We start from the raw sequence: 25,468 nt of genomic DNA, 5'->3' as shown, positions 1-25,468 counted from the left end.
TTCAGTTCTATAACCAAATGAAATGCTTGGTCATGGGGTCCCGAGAAGTCCCCAGTTTTTCTAAGATCGAGGTCAAGGAACCAACTTTTTATGCCTCCTGGGACATCCTGGTACTTCTTAATCCCAGACCATTTTAACTCAGTTTAGAAAAATCCATATGCACTGCCTCTTACAGTACCGCCATTCAGAGACCCAGTGTTAATGATGGCTAAGACCATAGTAAAGATATGGAATAAAGATGGCATTGGAGGGAAGCAGAATTGAGAAGCGAGCAAGAAATAAAGAGAGAGAGAGAGAGAGAGAGAGAGAGAGAGAGAGAGAGAGAGAGAGAGGGAGAGAGAAACAGAGTCTCAAAAATTCATCATAACACATGCAATGATACATCATCCATACCCATTCAGTTGAATCAGAGGTAATTCCCATTGGGCCAAGTGCTGGCTAGGATTGGGAGCCATGTATCTCCTCATACATGGCTGGGGAAGATGTGAAATGATATAGTCACTATAGGAAACAGTTTGACAGTTTCTTTAGAAGTTAAACACACCTATCCTATCTACTCCCAAGTCTTTAACCCAAAGAAAAGAAGGCAGCAATCACACACACACACACACACACACACACACACACACACACACACACACACTAAAACAGATTGAAAAAGTTCATAAAAGACTCCTAGTTCATGACAGAACTTCCAGGGCTCTGATGTTTCCAAATTATATGCAATTGCCAAACTTTAGCATTAGAAAGTTGTTGCCTAGGAGCAGAGACTAAGTAATGATTTACATAGAGGATCTGAAGAAAACTTTTTCTCATAAAAGAAGTAGTCTTATAGCTCCTATTTTTAGGCAAAATGTGCCCATCTATGCTGGAAAATGGGCAAATTTGGTTGCATAGAAATCATTAAACAAACAAACAAAAAATAGTATAGCTACTGAAATTCTAAAGGCCATTTTGTGAAGTGTCTGTATGTCCAGAGAAATGGGAACCTCACAGATGCATGTGTGCAACAGGAGCTCAGTAACGGCTCGAGTTCCCAGTACAAGTATCAGCCTCAGTTCTTCTGCACTCAAAGGAAGGGTTCTTCTCTGCTCAGCTACTGAGCCAAGGCTAAAGGATATTTTCGGTTCTTTTCTGTCCCCTGGTGTTCAGAGAGAGGAATACAAGAAGCATCACTTGGATGATGGTGTACTGTGGTTGGTCTTCAGTAAAGTGAATTGAAAAAGGAGGACTTTTCCAACCTAAGAAAATTGTACCCCAGTGGGGCAAGGTGAGCACAAGTAGAGATATAAGGCAGTGCCAGGGTCTAGAGAATAAAGAACCAACCTCTTAATGATGGAAGGAAAAAGCTTCGGAAGAACCCAGGAGTAAATGGAATACATTTTTGTAACCTTTGCAAAGAGACATAAAGCATGAGAGTTTAGGGACAACACTAAGGTAAGAATAAAAAGGGAATCACAGGAGATAAAATAGTTGTCATGCCAGAAGGACCCAGGAGGGCTCCCGGGACAGATGTGCCCCTCCACACGTGGACATGCTCAGAGGTCAAACAGGGATCTCTGGTATGGGACGTTTCTGGACCTTCTGATACCACACCCCACTTCTAGGACACACCTGACAGACACATAGTTCCCAGATGTCCTAAGCATGCAAATGTGAATATCATAGCATTTCCTGACTGTGATAATGAGAACAAACTTTAGCAGACAGGAACACAGACTCAGATAGAGACACAAGACTTACAGACAGATTGATGGACACACACACACATACACATTTCAGTTCTGAAGGACTAATGAAGATGTCCAGACCCACTTCTCTTTGAAAAAAAATTGTGCCACTCACCACTTGGGAAAGGTACAGATGAATGAGTTGATTATCTTGAATGCCAAGTTGCATTATATGTTGAAACCCAATCTATAATGTAGTAAAATTAAGAGTTGGAGCTGTTAGGAAGTTATCAAATCATGAGCACCATTGTTTATCTCTTATATTTTATGAGAACATAAGGTAAAATCTTCAGTCCAGAGAGCTATCCTTGTTACACAGCAAGTCTTCTAACATCTTGACTCTAGGACTTCTTTGTCTTTAAAACTGAACGTATTTTATCTGTTTATAAGCTATATAGTATATGACACACACACATATAAAATATACATATACGTGTGGTATATATCTTATCCCATAAGACATATATACTCATTTACATATATAATATGTATTACTGAGATGCAGTGCCCATGTATCAAGGTGGTTATTCTTGAAATACTGAAATATTCTTGAAATATTCATGCAATCCTCCCGTCTCTGCCTTCCATATAACTGGGACAAAAGCATCAGCCACAACATCTAATGTGCAGTTTGTGATGATTTTATTATAATCACTGTATTAGGCAGGGATCCCTACACTAACAAGACTGATGGAGTATACATATGCTATGGAAGGGGATTTACTAGAATAGCCTAAGGGCCTGGGTACTCTAACAATGGCCACATGAAGCCTGAAGACCGTAAGAACCCCAGTTTCTGCTCAGTTTACCAATCTCAATGCTTTCACAGTTCCAATCTGGTATGGAAGGCCTGGAAGCTTCCTAGTGAGTTGCTGGTCTTCATCTCATAATAATGGCTGAAGGCAGCAGCAACAACAGAGATGGACACACTAAAAAAAGTAAGCAAGCTTGAAACATTGGTTTTTAAATATCTCCTTATATCTAGGACACAGTCAAAAAGATGGCATATACTATGGGGGAGGTTTTCTTTACATCGGGGATTTTCCTGGAAGTGTCCTTTGAGACCCATCAGAGGTGAGTTTCTTAGTTGATCTTATCAAATCGACAACCAAGATTAAACATTACATCAGCTTACAGTTAGTGAAAGATTAGATCAATACAATTTTATTGACCAGTGTAAGTATGAAAAAACTTGGGACTCACTGAGGAGTAGGCATGGAAATTATACACACACCCACCATGTCAACAACCTACAAAGTAGCTGTTTTATTTGAGAAATTCTAGGCCTTGGAGAAGAGGAGAAAAGGACAGAATGAAGATAAAGTTGAGGAGAGAGGAAGGTCACAGGTTTAGTGGGGTGTAGAGAAATTCTGGCATCCACTGGGGCTCCTTTCTATCTCTTCTGAGTGTTGGGCGCCACAGGCTGATCCCCTTTGCACTCAGTACAAAATCTGACATAACTTGCTATAGTTACATGTGGCTGTCCTCAGTCACCTTCAGCTCCAGGATGTTTTAGGGCAGGGACTGAGTCCAGAACACCATCCAGCAGGCTTCCAGAGTATGGTAGATATCAAACTGTAGGCATTGTGCATCATGACCAAACAAGGACCAACGAGGTAGCCATTTCTTTGGGGATTCCTGTAACTATAGACTTCCAGTAGTGTAAGGCACTGGGCATTTTGAATTTTACTGAGCCAAAGACTCATTTCCTGATTCGGGTCAAGATAGTGGCTAGAGCATGCTAAGGCGAGAGAGGTTCAGAGGTGCAAGTGTCCTGATGTAAGGAACTCTGCTTTGTGTGTGGCAGAGCCATGTGAGCTGTTTGTCCTTTCTTTTACAGACAAAATAACATCCCTGCCAGGTTGTGGGGAGACAACCGGTGACAGGTACCCACAAGATATTCCTGTCTGAGTGGGCTTTGGCATTGTCTGGTTCCTATTGGTGAAGAATCCATGCATATTGATGAGGTCGCCACAGGTAAGGGGAGCCCTGGATAGGAATCCCCTGACTAGGGAGGTTGAGGGGTGTCCACTCATATACGTCATGTAAACTTGGTCCAGTACACCCTCTTCCTGCTAAGCAGCTTCTCCTCAGTGAGGTAGATTGCAGACAGGAGGGGAACCAGGGTCTTGGTCCTGACCACAGCGTGCAGCTGTCAGCTCATGCGCTACACTTGCCATTCCTACTTAGCCTGACCCTAGGCGCAGCATATGTCCACCCCACACCTGCCAGGATCCAGATACCCCTTCCTTATCCTGCCCTGACTGGTCCCAGCCTCTAATGGAAGCTCTCCTGGGCTCACTACTACCCAGAGCGCCTTCCTTACCTCTATCATAGGGCAGTAGTCGGAGGGAAAAAGTCATGACTTTCAAATATCTTTCTTGGAATAGTGACACACCTGTTATCCCAGGCCTCTAGACAGAAGGCATCCATGGCCTTGGGTTGTGTAGGGCTATGCTAGGTTGTATAGAGCTACCACTCCAACATACCCTTTCTCAAAAAAACAAAAACAAAAACAAAAAACCTAAAAAACAAAACAAAAAAAACCCAAACAAACCAAACAAAAAACCCCACAAACAAACCTATAAATTAATGAATGACATAAGATGTTCCCCCTCTGCCCCTATTCGTGTCACTATGGTCAGTTGGAGAGGGGAACAAGAGAAGGGAGCACAGGCTAGAGTGGAAGAAACTTGAATTCTAACCCCAGAGCAGTTTTTTTTTTTTATCTGTAAAATGTTCCACACTGGATCCCATCCTTCTTCAAGACCAGTTTCCACACCTGAAAAGTGGGGGCAATCACCCTTTAGTTACCTAGCTGCTGGGGACCGAGAAAGACTCACCACTGCACAGTAGGACAATCTGATGAAAAAGAGATGCTTATTACAATGGTTGTCCTTCATGTAGGATGGCTTAGAGTCCTTGAGAAAGTTGGGCTGATACCAGAATTCATAGAAGTAGACTGGGACATGGGGACCTGAGGACAAGGACACACTATGACATGGTGGCTTGTGGAGCTGTTCTGCTTTATGCTTAGTGACCTGGGACCTTGGTCCAAGGTGACCAGAATCTAGATAGTAGGTTTAAATCATAGCCTTTAACTTCCAGAGAAGACAGAGAACTAGAGGCTCTAAGGATGAGGACTAAGTCAGCAGGCCAGGGCTCTAACTTAATCTCTGCATGGCTCAGTCTTCCCTCTGACATGGTGAAGTCATTTATGACAATGGCATGGACTAACATTGACTCTCATATGATATCCAACTCCATGGTCAGTGAGGGGACAGGTAGAGAGAGCAGCAGTCTAGACAGGGAAGGGTTCAAACTCTCACACTAGTGTGGGCTTTTAAGCTACTTATAAGATGATTGGCTCATGAAAAGAACACTCATGTTTGCTGCTCCCAGAGGAGAATCCAAAGACATAGACAAAGGCATTCTCACCATCATAGTTGGCTTTCACACGACGTGGTCCAATGTCTCTGAAGAGCTTGGGGTGGTACAGGAAATCATAGAAGTAAGCAGGTGCATGGGAACCCTGAGAGTGGACACATGTGACACAGAGCTGTCCTACCTCATCTTTTGCATAACAAGATCTTGGCCTAAAGTTGTGAGGAATCACAGTTGTTGGAGGGCTAGGGAATTGGGCAAGAGCATGGGCTCCAGGGCTGGAGCAAGAACATTGAGAAGGCCTTGGTAATCACAACCTTGGCTTTCATGCCTCAGTAGTTTGGGCAACTAATAGAGCATCACTACCTCAGTTTTCTCATCAGTAACTAGAAAAGATATCACTCTTTCGCACTAGACATAGGATTTACTTAGATGAGAGAGTCCTCAGGGTATTGATTAAAAACATAGAGAAGGCCTGGAAATCACAGGACTCAACTAGGACCTACAGCTCAGAGATACCTCCTAAGAATCAGGCCTCTTCTTTTTCCCCTAGTACTGGGGACTGAGCCCATGATATCATTCATGGAGCAGAATTTCTAACACTGAGAGTCCCAACCTTGCTCTCTTTACAGATGTATTCACACTGCAGATGTGCTGTTGTAGAGCAGGGGTCATAAACATGAAGTCTGCCATTGTCTCCCAGAACCTACCGTGGAGAGCATCAGGGTTCCTCAGTGTCTTCTATGTACTCCTCCACCAGCAATGCACTACATTCAGCAGGGAACATCTACTCCAGGAGAAGCAGGAAGAATGCAGTTAGTTGGGTCCAGAGGAGGAGAAAGCAGCCTTGGGAGGGGAGATGGGTTATGGGATGGAGCAAGTCCAAGGGAGCCAGGGTAATTCTACCTGGAAAGCATACCCTAGGCTTTAGTTTTACATATTTGTCTCTGAGCAGGATATATGGGAGACCCTGTCTATTGGAGCAGAACTCAAGGAGTATCACCATTTGTGCTGCTGTGTACTTCGGATCAGCCTTCAGAGTCCCTCCAGTTCTTTCCTTTATGGTGTGAATGAAGTCTAGAAAGGCCAGGAAGAGTCTTCAGTATGTGGTGGGTTGATCTTGGACTAATGAATCTCTGACCTCCCACCATGCACCAGGTGAATTCTCAGGCCCCAAGACGCTTAGAAACACATCTCACCACAGTGTGGTGCAGCCTTACTCACTGATGTTGAGACCAAGGCAAAGACCAGCAGAGGCCAACACCTCCTGGGGATTCATGGGTAGGAAATCCTCATCTACCCTACCAAAGCTGAGAATCAAAATCTTAAAAGTATTAAAAATCACTGTCGAAGGTCAACAAGAACATATTTCCATCCACACAGATTACCACACTCTTGCCAATTCTTTCCAGTATTAATTAAACTAATTAATAGGCTTACAGACATATAATAATTAATATAATTACACATTTTCCATTTCCTTCTTCTCTCCCATGCCTCCCATGTATCCTTTCTCAAGTTTATGGCCTTCCCTTTCTTAACTATTACTGTTAGATATACATATAAATGAATAAAGATTTAACAAGAAGCTATCGGAATTCACACTTCAGTGACCTGAGATGAGAGACATCAAGACCTGTCTGTGCACATGCCCTGGACACAGAACCCTCCTGGATCACCTTCCGATGAGGGTGCCACCCTCATTACAAGGCTCATCCACAGTGACATCCAGGTGGCATGGTATTACATACTTAAAAAGAGAAGTTTGATCTGGACATGGTGACTCAACTATGTGGCACTATGTGGCAAGGAAGCTGTAGCCTTTCAGGTCTGCAATGTGTTGAGGCGGGGGGCTTCTGTGTGCCCTAATACTAGGAAACTTACCTAGGATCCTTATCTGGGCAAAGGGTGACACACTCAGAGCCCAATGGCAGCATTATTACTTTCATTGATATCTAAGGGTCACTATCAGCTACAACCATTGCTATAGCCACAGCTACACAAAGAACAAGGAAATGACCCAACAGTCCCATTTCCCTGTGCTTGGTACTCTGACCTATACCCCTAAATGCCCATCAATTGGGCAGGCTCTTCAGTGTTGAGTGTCCTCAGGCACCGATGGCCCTCTTTGCTCCAAGAGCCACCCTGTAGGTTTTGGTAGAGGCAGTGGGTAGTGTAGGTTCCCACAATGCCATTTCTCATTTCTGCCTACACCTCCTTCCCTGATCCCTTTCTACCTGCCTTCTCAGTCTCTGGATCTCCAGAACCTGGTAGTTCTGATCCTAGCCTCCATCTCTACGTCACAGAACCTCACTTGACACACAGAGAAGGAAAAGCAGGCTTCTTGAAAGGCTTCAGCATTAGGTAGAAAGAGAATTGATTCAGGGGCATGATTGTTTCCCAGGCCTGAGTCTGTGCTGCCGTTGGATGCATGATGTTTAACCACAGGAAGCATGAGTTGTCAGCCTAGCCCAGGCATGGTTGTATCCATAGGTGTGTGGCTAGGGAGTCTGGTGGGGCAGGACAAAGTGGCTTTTAAAGAAGGACTGCACTGACCAGGAAGAGCCAACAGGAGCCAGTGGTGGTTAGGCTGGAAAAAGCCTTCTCAGTTAGTTTTGTCTCTTTTAGTCTTTCCGGATCTACACAGTATAGTCGCTGAAACCATAGCGGATATCCATCACTCTCAACCCAAACCTGGAATCATCATGGTTACTGTCCAGTCACAGGCTCAGCATGGGTATGGGAAAGAGAGAAGAAAGCAGAAATCTGTAAGTGGAGGTTCCGTTTTCTCTAAGGAGGTACTTGCTGAAGATTCAACAGGAGAGTGGGTTGGCCCTTTGGTTGTTTTTGTTTTATCTTTATGTGTACAAATGCTTTGCTTGCATGCTCATCGTGTCCATGCCTGGGGACCACAGATGCCAGAAGAGGGGGTAGGATTCCCTGGAACTGGAAATAGGGATGGTTGTGAGCTGCCATGTGGATGCTGGGAATCGAACTCAGGTCTTCTGCAAGAACAAGAAGTCCTCTTATACATTGAGCCATTTCTACGGCCTGACATTGGTTTGCTTGTTTGATTTTTAATTTAGGCATTTATATAGCTCAGGACTGCTTTGAGTAGGTCCCATGGATTTTTTGGTATGTTGTGCTTCCCTTTACATTTGATTCTGGGAATTTTTAGACTTAAAAAAAACAATAACAAAAACAAAACAAAAAACAAAAACTCTTTTCAACTACACATCCATCATTTAATAGCATGCTATTTAATCTCCATGAGATTGCATGTGTTCTATAGTTTCTCTTGCTGTGGGTTGGGAATTTTATTCTTTTTTTAAAGCTATTTATTCTTTGTGAATTTCACATTATACACCTCAGTCCTACTAATCTTCTTCCATAGCTTCCCTCTACCCTTGCATCATCCCCCAGAAGAGAACAACAACAACAACAACAACAACAACAACAAATCCCACTGTGAAAGCTTTGCTGTGTCACAATGTGTCCCCTAGTACACCATTTTGTCCACACAGCTTGACTTGCAAATGTTGATGCAACAAGTCATCGCTCTGGTCCCAGGCCTCTGGCTTTTGCTACACTATCAATGCTGGATGCTTACTGGGACTCCTCTTGGGTATCTTGTTGCTGGCCAGTGTCATGGTGATCCTGTAGCTTTATTTTAGTTCTGCAGGACTGGCTCCTTCACATGCTCCAGCAGTTTATAGATGTGGTAGATGTTGGGGTGGGCCAACTTAAAGCCATGGATCTGGGCTTGAGTGGTAGCTGAGTTGGTCTGCCTTCTAGCTCTCCTATACCCAAGCCACTAGGGGCCAACTCTCCTGTGTTGCCCAGGCAATAAGCAGGGCCAGCTCTCTCAAGTGAGTTCCACCAGCTCTTCCATGCTGTCCAGTTGAGGGGTAGGGCCAGCTTAGCTAAGCCTTTGGACATCAACATAGTCCCAGGTTGTAGTCCAGACCACAAGTGTCCACATGGTCTTTGATGGTAACATGGGCCATAGACATCAACATAGAACCCTGCTGTGGCAGCGCTAGGGGCCCATGCATGGTCCTCAACAGCAGCACAGGCCCAGACATCACCATGACCTTGGGTGGCAGTGCAGGCTACTCACATCATGCTGTTCCTCGCTATTGTTGTGTCTCCAGTCCTGCCTCTCTTGATAGTACACAAACCATTCCACTTCTCTTTCTCTCCCATCTCTCTACCACATACGTTCTCATCTTTGGGAGTTTTATTCTATTGTGAACAATAAGAAAAATTAATTCCATTTAAAATTTTTTTGTTGAAACTTGCATTGTGTCTTAATATATGATTTATTTTATAAAGCATATGGTGGTCTTCCAAGAAGAAAGTGCCTTCTTTTAGTGTTTGAATAGAATGTTAAAAATGTCAAGTCCATTAGATCCATGATATCATTTAATTCAGGTGATTCTCTGTTTAATTTTATGTGGCTCTTTTTAGGTCTCCATTCCCAATTCGTCCTACCTCCTTACTGGCACCACACTGGTGGTGAGTCCCTACTGTGATCAAGGTCACACTCATTTACATATATTTGACAGGTATTTAATGGGCTCCTGTTGATTTCCACACTGGGATTCTCTGGGATTTCAGAGCCTACAATAAATAGGAGTTCCAAAATCTCAGAGAACCCTTCCAGGAAACATCACAGAGCCCAGACCAGAAGTTCCTTCCCAGCCTAACTTTAGAATTAACTTCAGACAGTACCACCTGGGGACTGGCCTTAGCTCCTTTTGACCTCCTAATATTCTAGAGAATCTACAGTCCGACACATAGGCCTTCCTCCTTAGCTTCCTTCTGGGGTTTTACTACTGGCACGGGACAGCTATGGGTTCTCCACCCTCCCTCTGTCCTTAAGGTGTGTTATATATTTAGAACTGTCTTCATAACCAGTGTTGGCAAAGACACAGAGCCACTGGGCATGCTCACACATGCACACCTGGGAGATATGCAAAGGGCATAGTCATTTTGAAAGACGGGCTGATATTTTCTTCAAAAGCTAAACACACGCTTGTGTTGGGATTCAACAACTGTTGTTGATATAACCTGTTTGAACCATCATCAAGTGTCTGTTCATACCTTTGACTGTCTCTGATCTTGTCCTTTGCCTCTATGCAGTCTATTATCAGATCAACTCAAACCTGCACTCTATGGTGAGGGCATTAAGAGTTGGGTTCCCTGGGAAGCTCTGGTCAAAAGCATCATTATCTGTTCAGGACTCACAGGATTATGTTATCAACCCTGCTTCTCATTAAACTAGATCAAGTTGAGGTGAAAAAGAACACACACACACACACACACACACACACACACACACACACACACANATATATATATATATATATAGTCTTGATATGTAGTCAAACTGGCCTAGGACTCTAACACTCTTTCCTCGGCCTCTGGACACTGTAATGACAAGTGTGCTCACCAGACTTTTTAATCAAACCCTTACAGGTAACTTCAAGCATAATTTTGTGTGCCCACATGTTTGAGATTGCTTTGGATGCAGTCATAAGCAAGGAGCTGTGGAGTTTGTGACAAGCCCATGCTTGCTTAACTTAGATGACTACTCCCATCTTCCGATACGACTGCATCATTTCTTACCCTCTCTAATGATGTGTGTGATGCCAGTTGTTTCACACCTTCACCTGTATTGAGACTTCTAGGTCCTCAGTAAGATTGCTTTGGATGTCCCTATGCTTAAGCAGGGGGATGGTAAATGTGACCCTGGGCTATATAGTGAGACTCTGTCTCAAAACCCATGACATCTCCCTGCTAAAGAAGACTCTTAACATGGGAGTGGCACAGATATGCAGCTGCTGAGAGGATAAAAGGAACTGAGGCTATACACAATGGGATGCCTCCTAGCATCCTCTCTTCTGTGCCCTTGTGTCCAGGACAGGCAACACAGGAGTCTTGGTTTTCATGCAAAGGTCATGGTGCCTTACTGCTGGTCTTCAGTGCAGTGAATTAATCTATCCATGGCTTTGCCCTGAGAAAACTGGTGAACAAAGAGGACAAGTTGGTCAGAGGTAGAGGGGTTGCAAGTTCCCAGGTCTAAAGAACACAGGACACACCCTCTGAAATAACAGAGAAAATGTTTTGAGGGAAACAAAAGGCATATTTGAAGACAAAATGGCACCATTGTAAATGGCATGCAATCCTATAGCCCTTGTAATACTGGTCTTGAAAACTGTAAGGATAAAAAGGGCATAAGAATGAACATCACATGGAATGCCATGAAAAGATGGGTTTTATTAGGATTTAATGAAAGGCAAGAAGTCATTTCCATACATGGAGAATCCATCAGGGTGCCAAGGACAGAAATCTCTTCTGCTATACATGCCCAGGGATTCTTTTCTCTTCTATATCATCTCTAGGACACACACATAGCCAAAGATCTTCCCAGATGTGTTATGTTCACATAAGTGTGGGCTTCACAGTGTCTGCAGAATCCCTGTGCATAAGAGAAATTTGTTATTACAGAAAGCCTACTTGGGCCTGCTAGTCAACCCCCATTCTTGGCCTTGCTTGAGGTGTCTATGAACATCAAGTCAAGCTTTTCACAAAAGTAGATAGTTGCAATTTGGAAAGGATGAGATTTCCTCTATAGGGACAATGGACACAGTTTTTGGTAGCTGGAATGTTCAGTGGATGACATCAGAGAGGTCTAGGAGCTGAGCCCTAAAAGACTGTATGGCTCAAGTTCATTTTCTCACACTGTATTTCTCACACCACAGAACTTTACACACATTTCTGTTGTTTGCAAGTTACCCAGCTAGTGATTATTTCTGTTATTGAGTTACAGGTTGAGTTACTATGTTGTCCATGGTGGTATGGAACTACTAGGCTCATGCAATATCCCTGACTTAGTTTCTAAATATTCAGGTCCACTATATCCCAAGACCTGCTGGTAGTTTGAGATCTACTTGGAACAGCATTCAGATCTTGCAGAGACTATGGGACCTTGGTGCTCCCACATCCACATTCCACATTGTTACAGGAGCTTTTATTGAGTGGCTCTAACAAGAGATTGGCAGCATTTTGTGAAGGAGTGACATGTAGAGGGTTTGTCATATAAACTGGTAAAATGGATAACTGTATGTGTTAGGAATGGTTGTGTGAATGGTATGATCAAAAAGCTTTCCAAACCTCAGACATGAAGCCCACTTGCCTTTCTTCACATAGGGCACTACAACTCTTTGTGTCTCTCCTGAGACCCCTTTAGCTCCTGGATCTTCTCTGGCAGAGTCTTGGTCCAGAACTGCAGCCTTCTGGCCTTCAGGGCTCTACCCACAGCAGGCTGGATGTCCAGCTGCAGGTACTGCTCATCATGGTCCATCAAAGGCCAGTAGGGTAGACCCTCACTGTTGGGGTTCCTGTGGATATGCCAGCCAGCAGGGAAGGTGAAGGTCACTTGATCCTGATTTGTCTCAGGACAGTGAACAAACTTGGGCAGAGGGTTAAGGGGATGGATAGGGTATATGTCCTGATATTGGGATACAAGTGTGACCCAGTAGTTTCTACTCCATGTGGTACAAGGTTACTGTCCCACATGACCTGTTTTCTGCCTCCTTCTCTGAGGCAAAAGCTAAAGAACATTACCACAACACTGTGAGCCACCCACCCACCAAGTTACTGCAAGATGACCACTAACAAACATATATAAAGTGTCTAAGTGTGCTGTGCATGTGTGTGTATGTGTGTGTGCATGGCAGCTGACTATGTGGTAAACTGCTCGCCAAAGTGTGCTCTAGGGTAGGGAAGCCTCTCATGTAATAAAGGACTATATATGCTAAGGAGCTCACCACACCCAAAGGGAGTTCTGGACAGCAACCCACCCTTGCAGTAGTTGGGGGAAGGGTAACCTCTCACCCATGCCGTGCAAAGTTGGCCCAGTACTTCATCATCTTTCTGCTTAGTTGCTCCTCTTCCTCAGTGTAAGGAACTGAAGAGAGAAGGACAGGTACCCATGTCCCAGCCACTTCGTGCAGCTGCCCATTCATGTTTCACACTCACCAAGCCAGCTAGCTATCACCCAGGTCTAAACTATTGGTCTGGTTCCCTCCTTCCCTCTCCTCACAATCCAGGATCTAAGCCTCTTAGTGAATTCAGCCAGGTTTGTTCCTGCATCATTATTTACTTATTACCAATAACACAAGGTAAACTCGGAAAGGGCCAGATTACAACCTAATGTAGGCTTTGAGCTGTGAGATGGTGTGCACTGGATTCTGTCTTTCTCCAAGGATTTGGTTTCCGTGATTAAGAACTTAGCTATCCTTCAGGTTTCCATAATGGACTCCATCCAGCTCAAGGAAATCCATGAAGACTCACGTTTTATGTTACCGAACTGGTAGCCAAAGACAAGGAAAATTTCATCACCATGGTCAGCCTTCACATAGGGTGGCTTGACATCCTTGAAGAAGCTGGGTCGATGTTGGAACTCATAGAAGTAGACAGGAGCATGAGAACCTGGGGATGAGGACATGTAACGACATGGTGGAGCTTTGTCCAGAACTGCCCTGACACACATTTGGTGACAAGATGCCTTGGTCTCAAATTATCTGGAATCAAAACAGTTGAGTGTGGAGCCCCATCCTGGAGCATTGGCTGTGGGAAAGCTCACTGTTAAATAATGACTCTGCCCTCCTTGGGGGAGCAATTCACAGATACCACTTAGCTGTTTTTTTCATCTGTACTCAAATAAGATGTTGCCATCTTACACTCAGAATAAGGGTTTACCAGATAAAGACTGTCAGTCATCTGAAACCAGAGATCTGACGCTGACACTCCAGGGCTTGTCTGGGACCACAGCTCTGAGCTTCCTCCCTCAACCTTGTCACAGATGTACTCACGTTGCAAATGTGCTACTTGGAGTGCAGGGATCACGAACAAGAAGTCACCCTTCATCTCTCTGAACTGTGCTTGCAGGGTCTCAGGGTCCTCAGTGTCCCCCATGTACTCCTCCATTAGCAGGTCACCACACTCAGGAGGCAGCATCTACCACATTGTGATGAGAAAGAATGAGATTAAACAGGCACTCGAATAGGTAGGCAATAGCCTTAGGATGGAGAAATGTAAAAGAGATTTGGTATAGGGAGAAAGCTCTGTGACCTTAGACAGTATGGCTGTGCACGCATGTGCACACACACACACACACACACACACACACACACACACACACTTAATTTCTGGGAATTCTCTCTGTGAAAATCAACCTGAGATACAGTGAACTCATTCACCACATAGCTAAAAAGAAATCTGTCTCTTTTGTTAATAATATTATATATTAATATGATATATAATATTAATAAAATTATATTAAATAGTTAATGTAATATTAAAGACACACTTTCTTATTTATTTGGTATTTATTTCCTTAATAAAGTCTATTTAATCATTTAAAAATATTAGATAGGGGTCCTCACAATTGCGGCTGTGTTCCATGATTCTCACCATTTTTAGGGCTGTGCTTTTTAGAACAGCTGGCAGGGTCTTTCTGGTTATTTCCTCTATTTTCTGAGCTGGGTCCATGATCTGGTATAGAGAGAATGTTTTTCAATGTGGCACAACATGGATACAGATCAGTAAACCTCTGAGTTCCCATTTTCTAACAAATGAGTCCCTAGGCTCCCAGAAGATTAGAAATGAGCCTTACCGTAGGAAGAATCCAACCATATTCATCATTGTTGATACCAATGATGCTGGGGACAGGGTGAAAATCCTTAGAGGCCATCAGCTCCTGAGGATGCTTGGGTAGGAACTCTCCATCCACCACACCAGGGATGATTTTGAAGACCTGAGGAACACTCAAAGTCAGAATTGAAGGTCAATTACATATGTTTTCTGATTTCCAATGAATGTCCTCCACTCCATCTCCACTTTCTAATTTGCCTCAGGTTAGTTATTCTTCACCACATCTGTCCCATCTTATCCCCAAAGAGACCTTACATTTAGATTAGCTTATGTTGGTATTGGTTTTGCACCCAGGACTAAATTGATACTAGTTGTGGAGATTAGGTAATTTGTTCATAGTAATGAGGACTACCTATAACACACCTTGCCATCTGCCATCTTCCCAGCCATGCCATTTTGCCAACCTTATTAATAGCCAGCATCTCTGCTTCATTCTTGCCTCTTAGGCAGCGCATCAGGGTCTCTGAGTTCACAGCTGCACAGCCAGATAGATTGGCCACTATCTGTAACGAGAACAGGATGTAGCTCTCTTCCAGGCAGAGAAGTTTTCCCAGTCCCAAGATGGTGCCAAATGTGTGTGGGCTGGAGCAAGAACAAAATTACTCCCATTTCCCTGTTGCTTAGTTGTGACAGTGATACCACCCAATCCCATCCCAGCCCTCTCTCCCATCTTCCACTTAATTTGTTTTGCTGCAGGCTACTCCCGTTTAGCTGGTCTGTAACTTTCTAAAGATTTTCATGTCCCTGTCTCCCTTCTTTCCATAGAATACCTGGATTAACAGTATATATGTTATGGGGAAATGAACTCAGATCCTCTCACCAGCACACCAAGCTCTCTTGCCCCTGTACCATTTCCTGGACACATACATACTTGCTTTTGTTGGTGATGGAAGCTGCTAGGTACAGCTTTGCTGAACTTTATATAAAGGTTCAGCAAAACCAAGCCAAATCAAACCAACCAACCAACCAACCAACCAACCAACCAACCAACCAACCAACCAAAAGGCCCTTTGTATAAAGCACTTGTATAATAGGAGTGGAGATGAGGGTTCTAAACCTTGAGTCTTTAAGAAAGCACTGAAGGGAAGTTACTTCCCATGGCTTTCTTTTTCCCTGCTGAACACAGTACCAGGGTACTAGGGTGAATGCTAAGACAGGAGGTCAGTGTTGGAGGGGTGGAGCGCACTCACTCTGTGAACCATCTCAGAGGAGCTGGAGATAAGGTCAGGGAGCACAGCTACTCCACTCTCCATGATGGCACCATGGAAGAGTCCCTGGGACATGGGGGACACAACATGTGAGGACACACTTGTGCCACCTGCTGACTCTCCAAAAATGGTGACCCGGTCAGGGTTGCCTCCAAAGTGGACAATGTTTTGCTGGACCCAACGAAGGGCAGCCACTTGGTCCAGGTATCCCCAGTTGCCTTTGGCATGCTGGTCTCCAGTGCTGAGAAGTAGAAGGGTCATGAATCAAAGGTCTGTTCAGGTTCTGATCAGTCCACATTGCCAAACCCTACCCCGACTCACCTGAAGAATCCCAGAACACCCAGGCGGTACTGGATAGCGACCACCACCACATCCTCAGTGGCTGCCAGCATGGATCCATCATACATGGAAGCCATGCCTACAGTGAGTGCACCACCGTGGATCCACACCATCACCTGGAGAAGTCAAGAGAGATGCCAGGAGGCTTCTATTTAGCATACATTCATGTGGGACTGCCTGCTAGATTATCTACTGCTTTTTATTTATACAGCTATACACACCTATGGGACCCCTCAGCATCTTAGACTCAAGACACAGATGAGGAACGAATCTCACCAGAATATTCCCAAGCTTCACTGTAGTACCAAGAATCTCAGTCTAGAGTAATGTCAATATCACTCTTAGACTCCTCAAAAGCAAAGAAGGGTGTCTCCATAAGCATTTTTTTTTCTAATTATAAACCAAAAGGATTGCCAGATCTCATTGGCACAAACAATATCCCAAAGCTGGAAATTTGGCTTATCTCAGTGTTCAGCCCTTAGGAACCTGACTGCATCTCTAGGGCTCAAGTTGGTTGAGAAAGTCCTGAGTTAGTTCCTGGAACACAACCTCTGACCTCCCAGTGCTCCATTGCTCAGTGTCCCTAGTGTTCAGCTGCCAATTGTGGGTAAGAAGGTCTTATTGAACCACTAGGGTCTACACTATAGCAGAACTCAGTTGTTTTGTGCTTTCTAATCTTCCTAAGAAAGAAAACCCCACTACCACCCAGTTGACCATGACCCAGCTCTCACAGGTAGGTTAGAACCCTCATGGGCATGGGCTGGTACATAGATGTTGAGATACAGGCAGTCCTCAGACATAGAGATGGGAGGCAGGATCAAGTTCATCATCTTCAGATCCTCTGAACCCATCAAATTGTCATTTTGTAGACACCTGGTGAAAATGGCAGACAGTTAATATAAGAGCTATTTACTGGTCAATATCAGGTCTTATCAGTCTGGGTGGTCCCTCAGCCACTTTTAGCCACTTCCCTCCAAGTTGTCCTGCTAATGTATGATTCTCTCTAAAGAGTTAGTTCCTGGAACAGAACCTCTGACACCCCAGCACTCCATTGCTCAGTGCCCTATACCCAGGGTTCAGCGGCCAATAGTGGATAAGAAGGTCTTCTTGAACCCACGAGGGTCTACATGGTAGCAGAACTCAGGTTTTTTGTGCTTTCTAGTATCCCTAAGATTTCCTTTTCTTACCATGGTAAAGGCTTCAGGCTTATTGAAATCTGGGGTAGAATCAGATTTCCAGAGAGGTCCCCACTTGGGTGAAGGCATATATTTTATTCTTTTTTGAGTTTGGGTTCTGGGGAACTCCTGGAGGTTCTATGAGAATAATTTCCCGTGAGCAGCGATAAGCACCAGTTCTGTTAGTACTCTTTAATACCTATTGAGAAGGTTACTCTTAATTTTCACCTTAAGATAACATAGAATCACTTGGGAATATAGTCTCAGTGAAGGATTGTCTAGATCAGGTTAGCCTATGGGGATTTCCTTGATTCTGTTAATTGAGGTCGTAAACTTTTCAACCATGGGGGGAACCATTCTCTAAGAAGGGGCTTCTGAATAGTATGAGCAGAGAAGGCAAACAACATTAGGCAGTAGGTATGCATTCCTTGCTCTCTGGTCCCAGTTAAAGATGTGATATTATCTATTCCCTTAAGTTTCCCCCTTGTAGTGTATGGTAACATGGAGTTGTGACCCATAATAAACAGTTTCTGTCTTAAACTGCTTTTTACCAGGTATTTTATCGCAGCTACAAGAAACAAAATGAAGATACCAAGATAATGTTGTGCAATAATACCTACACAGGTACTAAGGGGTGCAGTGGACAACAATGTCCCAAAGAGCCATGGGATGTTCTTTACCCTACTTCCAGAAACTCTCAGGACCTCTACTTCCCACGTAATCTTCAGAGGAGGGTTTTATATGTTTCTTTGGACAATGGCACTTGGCTCCTTTGGTTGAATCAGGGACTGTAGAAGCTGGAGTTGTGAAGGACACATCACTGCTGCCCTCCTGAGAGACTTATAGTACATGATACTTGAGTCTGGGCTCTTGCTGGTTAAGGTGTTTATACTGACCCTTGTCCATAGACCTCACTTATGGTGGCAGAGATCACTTGGCACATTCTGAATCTAGGAACCATTCATATCTGTTTGTCACTGCAAAACTGAGAGATAACTTATAGGAACTGATCTTTGACACAAGAGACTGGCAAAGTTTTTTCTATTAGAAACCTTAGTTATGTATCTAAAAATGCACAACACATTGCACATCACAGACAGAAAACTTCTATTGGGGTTGAGAAGAAGGAAGCATTTCATTTGCTCCCAGAGCTTAAAGCATGCTTTTACCCCCGGCCTGCAATTGTCTAGGTCCAAAACTTACATGTTCGGATGTGAGGTCCCATCCTTCACTCCACTCCATGGCTCAGGGGCTTCAGGAGGTGCAAAGCGCAGTGGTCCTACAGGAGGCTTGGCAAAGGGGATTCCCAGGAAGGTATGGACAGCGATGTCAGTGTCCTTCACGTGGACAAGGCTGCCTCTCACCTGGCCTGTGTGTGTGTTCCTGATGGGGCTGGTTGAGTCCTGACCTGTGGGTGGAGATGCCATCATGGTTAGTTTTGCCCAGGCAGTTGCCACTACATGGTTTATTCCCACCTTGTTTTCACTGAGTGCCCATGGGGAAGGGAATCTGGGGTGTGTAGGCTCAGGTGTGGGATGTGCGAGTAGGAGCTTCTTCATAAGCCCCAAGCCAGGAACATTGCTTATACTCCTTTTGAATGGTAGCAGGGCATGTCTCTAAGAATGAGACATGCTCAGAGCCACTTGACAGCATGGATGTATTCTTTTCATCATCACCAAAAGATCTGTAGCAGCCACAGTCACACAGGGAGAGAGGAAACGCTACCTTTGCTCTCTTTCCTCTAACCTGCAGGTGCATCGCTTCTTAGACCTTCTTCCACTGGAATGGTTGTTTTTGGAAAGGGGTGTTCATAGGCATCGCTGACCCCCTATGTGCAACAGGGTTCACTCTGTGGGCTTTGGTGAAGGCATTGGGAGGCACACATTTTCCACCCTTTTTATCTGCCATCTTTACCAGCTTTTCCCTCCCTGGTGCCTTCCCTCCCACAAGCGAACCTGCTGACTCCGAGGAACTGAGCAGCTCTGACCTGTTCCTCATTGCTCACTGAACGACTCTCACCTTGCACATGCAGAACGAGAAGCAGGACCCCACAGGCCACAGCATTCATCCATCCAAGAAGTTTGTACAGTGGCATAGTCAGCTCTTAGATCTGAGTCTGTGTTGCTCCAGGATATCTGTATGCTATGGACAGGAAACAAAAGATGTGGGTCTTGCCTAGGCAGGAATTTGGACCTAAAATAAAGTAGGCAGGAAATTCACTAGGGTGGGGCAAAGTTCATATTGCCAAAGAAGAGCAGGCCAGCAGGAAGTCAAAGCAATCTCTGTTCCTGCTCTTTGGCCTCCTAGAAAGGTATATCATGCCATCTGAAGTCCTTCTGTAATACAGGGAGTCTTGTATTCAAGCCCAAGTCAATTCAAACCTTGATCACTGTCCTTGTACTCATTGGGCAGATGTTAGTGTTGTTCTGGAGTTCAGAGAACAGGAATCTGTAACAGAGAAAGCCTGGAGGGCTTCTTCAAGTAGGTATATATTCAAGATAAGAGAGGGGAGGGGGAGGGAAGGAGAGGAGGGAGGGAAGGAGGGAAGGAGGGAGAGAATGTGTTCAGAATATGTCCATTACAGTGATCTTAGGGTCTATATGGACCCCTCCACATGTGTCCTGGCTATTTCACTGAAACACTGCAATGTGGCACTTTGCAAGTCTCATTCCTGATTCACACCACCTCTGTAATATACGTTTCCTCTTTTAGCCAGCTTCCGCTGAGACCAACTTTCATAGTTCTTTATCCACTTAAGGAGCACTTTCAATTTTTTTCCATTTCTTTATTTCTTGTGCATGTGTTTATATGCATGTGTGAATGCCATGCCACACATGTGAAATGCCACTTCTGTTAGTCAGATCCTTCCACCATGTGGATATGGGGGACCCATTTCAGGTCTCTGGCCTTTTGAAAGTTCCTTGGCACATTGTGCCATCTCCTGGTCTTCACTTATCAAACATTTACTCAGGTCCTGCTAGTCCAACACTGAACTCTCAGTGTCTGAGCTCTCAGAGTCTATGATAAAGCCAAAGGTACAGGTCTACACCAGGTGTGTAATAATCACAAAGAACCCTGGCAGAACACACCAAAGAGTATAGGACTAGGAGCTCCCACAATGCCCAACGGATCTCCTAGAGGGCGTGATACAGGGATCAAAGTAAGCCTGAAGTCTGAGAATTTGCCTTCACTCTGTATTTCCAGATCCTGATAATTTATGGGCCTAATACTGCCGAGCTACATCCTTAAGGCTTCTCTATCTCTGCAAGCATGATACAGCCAAGCCTTTCCCTACCAACACTGGCTATTGTTTCAATGTAGTGGCTGCAATGCACTTCTGTCCAGTCTGTTGTCCCAGCCCTCACTGGCTGCTCCTCTCCCTCCTCTCAGTTCCTTGAGCAAAGAAACGGATGGGCTGTAGGGCTGCGAGGTTGTCTTCAGTTCCTTCTTTCTCAGGGTCAAGGAATCAGCATCGTCAAGTTTTCAGGGCTTCCTGGTGCTTCCTCTTAATACAAGACTTTCTCAGCTCTACTGGTGTAGTGGTTTGAAAGAGAATAGCCTTTACAGACTCATATATTTGAATGTTTGCTTTCCAGTTGATGGACTGTTTTGGAGAAGTTAGGAGGTGTGCTCTTGTTGAAGGAAGTTTGTCACTGGGGGTGGGATTTGAAGTTTCAAAAACCCATGTCAGGCCAAGTCTCTGCTTTCTGTTTGTGGATCAGGATGCAAACTCTCAGCTACTATTCCAGCTCCGTTCCTGCCTGCCTGCTGCCATGCTGCCCACCAGGATGATGGGTCTGAACTCATCCTTTGAAATGTAAGGAAGCCCCCAATTAAATTCCTTCTTTCACAAGTACTCTTGGTCATGGAGTTATCTATAGAACAGTAACTGAGAATGATGGGAAGGGGGAGGTAGAACCCATGGGCTTTGTTACTTACTACACATTCATCCAGAGACCCCATGTTGGTAATTGCCAAGGTCATAGCAAATATGTGGAATGAAGAAGACTCTCAGGTGCATTTCTTGGAAGAAGTGGAGAGTGAGCAGAGGAGCAGGTAGAAGTGGGGAAGCAGAAGCTCAAATTCTATTGAAACACCTGCACTAGATACTCCTTCACACCGATTAGGTGCAAAGATATGGAGTCACCTGTGTCCTCAAACGTGTCTGGAGGAGATAAGAATGATACAGTCATAGAAGACAGCCTGGCCCAAAGAGAAGAAAATATTAAGCTAAAAAACAAAACAAAACAAAACAAAACAAACCCTGTGTTTGAGAAAGTTCACAAGGGCTTGATGGGAAGTAGGAGGAATCAGGTCGCTTAGGTGTGAATTAACTGGGGAGTGGGTAAATGTGTTGCGTGCATATGTAGAATGGCATTGTTTAGCAAAGGACGCAATGCTTGAATAAATAAATCACAAATAGATCATTTGTATTCAAGGGTTAACTCTTCTCTCTGCCCCTATCTTACTACACTTGCTTGGGGTGTGGATACAGGAGGAGGGAGCACATGATGGGATAGAAGCAGCTTGGATTCTAACCCCACAGTAGCTTTTGAGCTGTAAAAAAGTGCATACCTGATCCTGTCCTTCCTCATGATTGCTTCCACCTGGAAATATACTTCTTGCAGGGCAGGGGTCAGAAAAATGAAATCACCATCATGTTTTGAAACTATAGTTGGAGAGTCAGGGAGTCTTCAGTGCCCCTCATGAGTTCCTCTATCACTAGGTCACCAAACTCAGGGATAATCTTCAAGACCAGAGACCATTAAAAGTGAGGGGATACAATCAGGTCCAAGAGCTAACTTTTGGATATACCCAAAAAGGCAATTCCACCCTCACACACTTATTAATTCATCCCATGATGCTCATATTCATCTCAAGAGAGATTTCACAATTAGTGTAGCTAAATTTGGTATCTATTTTGCTTTGAAGGGCATGAAGTCAAAAGGTCATGGATTTGGGGTAATTGGTTCAGAGCAGTGAGGCCTTTGCATTCCATACCCCATTGGACCCCTTTCTACAGAAAACCACGATTCAAAAAACTTTGTGAAAAGTCAGAAGCTCCCTCTCCTCTTCCCTCTACCTCCCAGGCAGCCAAGCAGAGCATCTAAGCCATCTGTGCACACCCAGACAGGATAGACAGCAACTGTACAAGAATTAGGCAGGGAGGGACTGGAACATTCTTCTAGGAAGGGAGAAGAAAATTGCCAACATCTCCAGCTGAGTGTGTGTGCTCGCATATCTCATAGTGTCCACTGTGTGCATGGTGGCCAGTATGAAATTGTTCGCACTTTCCCAGGCTGATTGATAGCACCACTAGGAGTCATCCTATCTCCTCACATGATTCTAAAGACAATGGAGATCACTAGGTACAATTGTGCTGGCCAAAGAGCACATTCAACCCAAGTGAGGTAGAGGAGTATGGATTAGTTCCTTTGAGATCCTCAGCATCTTGTGGAACTTTATCTGAAGTTGACCACAATCTTGAACACAAAATAAGTCTCAAGCAAAATGAAAAATTGAACTAATGCCCTAAATACTATCTGACTGCCAAGAATTAACACTGGGCAGTAGAAACAACACTAACAATAGGAACTCGAGTGGCTCAGGTTTCTTCCAGTCAGATCCAGCGCCAAGCCACCTTGGGCCTGAACTCGGCAGACAGTCCCACAGTCCTCAGAGAACTCTCCACCCCCCCAGGCACCATAGCATACCCAGGATCTTAGGATCACTGGTGAGTGGAACACAACATTGGTTCCAACAGAAATGGGAGTGCCTGGGGCCAGCTGGAGCATGGTCACAGGAACCCTGTCAGACCAGTGGCTCAGGTTCCTTCTGGTCGGCACTGGTCTACCTTGGTTTTAAACTCAGTGGAGAGCCTCACAGTCCCTGGAGGAGGTACTACTTCCAGGCACTCTAAAATGCCCAGGATCTTAGGATCCCTGGATCCCAGGAGCTTGGTCACACCAGGATCTCAACATCTCAGAGGAAGCTTGATTGCCAAGAACTCTGACACACCCAGAATCTCAGCATCCCAGAATCCCAGAACCACAGGATCACATAGAAAGCTGGATTCTAAGAAGTCCTGACTCAACTGGGATTACAGGAAGGACAGGCTCCAATGCCCCAGATGTATCGAGGGCAGGGAGGACTTGAGATAATCAGATGGCAGGAGGCAACATAAGAACAGAAGCAACAGAAACCAAGGTTCCTTGGCATCATCAGAACCCAATTCTCCCACCATAGCAAGTCCTGGATACAACATCACACTAAAAAAGAAATATATGCATCTAAAGCCGCTTCTCATGATGATGATGGAGGACTATAAGAAGGACATAAATAACTCCCTTAAAGAAATACAGGAGAATACATCCAAACAGGTGAAAGAATTGAACAAAACCATCCAGGATCTAAAAATGGAAGAAGAAACAATAAAAAAAAAATCACAAAGGGAGACAATTCTGGAGATAGAAAACCTAGGAAAGAAGTCAGGAGCCATAGATGAAAGCATAACAAACAGAATACAAGAGATAGAAGAAAGAATCTCAGAAGCAGAAGATACCATAGAAAACATTGACACAACAATCAAAGAAAATGCAAAATGATCCTAACCCAAAACATCCAGGAAATCCAGGACACAATGAGAAGACCAAACATAAGGATAATAGGTATAGATGAGAAGGAAGATTTTCAACTTAAAGGGCCAGTAAACATGTTCAACAAAATTATAGAAGAAAACTTCCCTACCCTAAAGAAAGAGATGCCCATGAACATACAAGAAGCCTACAGAACTCCAAATAGACTGGACCAGAAAAGAAGTTCCTCCTGACACATAAAAGTCAAAACACCAAATGCACAAAACAAAGAAAGATTATTAAAAGCAGTAAGGGAAAAAGGTCAAGTAACATATAAAAGCAGACCTATCAGAATTACACCTGAATTCTCCCCAGAGACTATGAAAGCCAGAAGATCCTGGAGAGATGTCATACAGAGCCTAAGAGAACACAAATGCCAGCACAAGCTACCATACCCAGCAAAACTCTCAATTACCATAGATGGAGAAACCGAAGTATTCCATGATAAAACCAAATTCACACAATATTTTTCCACAAATCCAGCCCTTCAAAGGATAGTAAAGGGAAAATTCTAACACAAGAAGGGAAATGACACTGTAGAAAAAGCAAGAAAGTAATCTTTCAACAAACCGAAAAGAAGATAGCCACAAGACCAGAATCCCAACTCTAACAACAAAAATAACAGGAGGCAACAATTACTTTTCCTTAATATCTCTTAGTGTCAATGGAGGCAGTTCCCCAATAAAAAGACATAGACTAACAGACTGGCTACACAAAAAGGACCCAACATTCTGCTGCTTACAGGAAACCCATCTCAGGGAAAAAGACAGACACTACCTCAGAATAAAAGGCTGGAAAACAATTTTCCAGGCAAATGGTCCCAAGAAACAAGATGGAGTAGCCATTCTAATATTGAATAAAATTGACTTTCAATCTAAAGTTATCAAAAAAGACAAGAAGGGGCACTTTGTACTCATCAAGGTAAAATCTACCAAGATGAACTCTCAATTCTGAATATCTATGCTCCAAATGTAAGGGCATCCACATTCATTATAGAAACTTTAGTAAAGCTCAAAGCACACATTGCACAGCACGCAGTAATAGTGGAAGACTTCAATACCCCACTCTCATCAATGAACAGATCCTGGAAACAGAAACTAAACAGAGACACAGTGAAACTAACAGAAGTTACGAAACAAATGGATTTAACAGATATCTATAGAACATCTTATCCTAAAACAAAAGGATATACCTTTTTCTCAGCACCTCATGGTGCCATCTCCAAAACTGACCATATAATTGGTCACGAAACAGGCCTCAACAGATACAAAAAT

At 44.0% G+C, this 25,468-nt stretch overlaps 1 protein-coding gene across 1 annotated transcript in view; it reads right to left on the bottom strand.

Moving 5' to 3' along the window:
• LOC110299697 (pyrethroid hydrolase Ces2e) overlaps positions 1-19,757 on the bottom strand; it is a 31,099-nt gene extending 11,342 nt beyond the window's left edge. Inside the window, exons 1-13 of the mRNA XM_021169463.1 lie at positions 19,579-19,757; positions 18,763-18,967; positions 17,116-17,257; positions 16,367-16,500; positions 16,028-16,286; positions 15,242-15,340; positions 14,800-14,940; positions 14,598-14,678; positions 13,997-14,141; positions 13,476-13,613; positions 13,017-13,089; positions 12,316-12,520; positions 11,377-11,598 (exon numbers count right to left, since the gene is read on the bottom strand). Coding sequence (XP_021025122.1) covers positions 12,334-12,520; positions 13,017-13,089; positions 13,476-13,613; positions 13,997-14,141; positions 14,598-14,678; positions 14,800-14,940; positions 15,242-15,340; positions 16,028-16,286; positions 16,367-16,500; positions 17,116-17,257; positions 18,763-18,967; positions 19,579-19,654 — 1,680 coding nt within the window. The 5' untranslated portion in view covers positions 19,655-19,757 and the 3' untranslated portion in view covers positions 11,377-11,598; positions 12,316-12,333. Of the gene's footprint in view, positions 11,599-12,315; positions 12,521-13,016; positions 13,090-13,475; positions 13,614-13,996; positions 14,142-14,597; positions 14,679-14,799; positions 14,941-15,241; positions 15,341-16,027; positions 16,287-16,366; positions 16,501-17,115; positions 17,258-18,762; positions 18,968-19,578 lie in introns of the transcript that reaches the window.
• Positions 19,758-25,468: the final 5,711 nt, after the last annotated feature.

Source organism: Mus caroli, chromosome 8 (genome assembly GCF_900094665.2).
Source record: "Mus caroli chromosome 8, CAROLI_EIJ_v1.1, whole genome shotgun sequence".
Lineage (NCBI taxonomy): Eukaryota > Metazoa > Chordata > Mammalia > Rodentia > Muridae > Mus > Mus caroli.
Note: the sequence above shows the minus strand (reverse complement) of the source record. Positions and strands in the feature narration are given on the sequence as shown.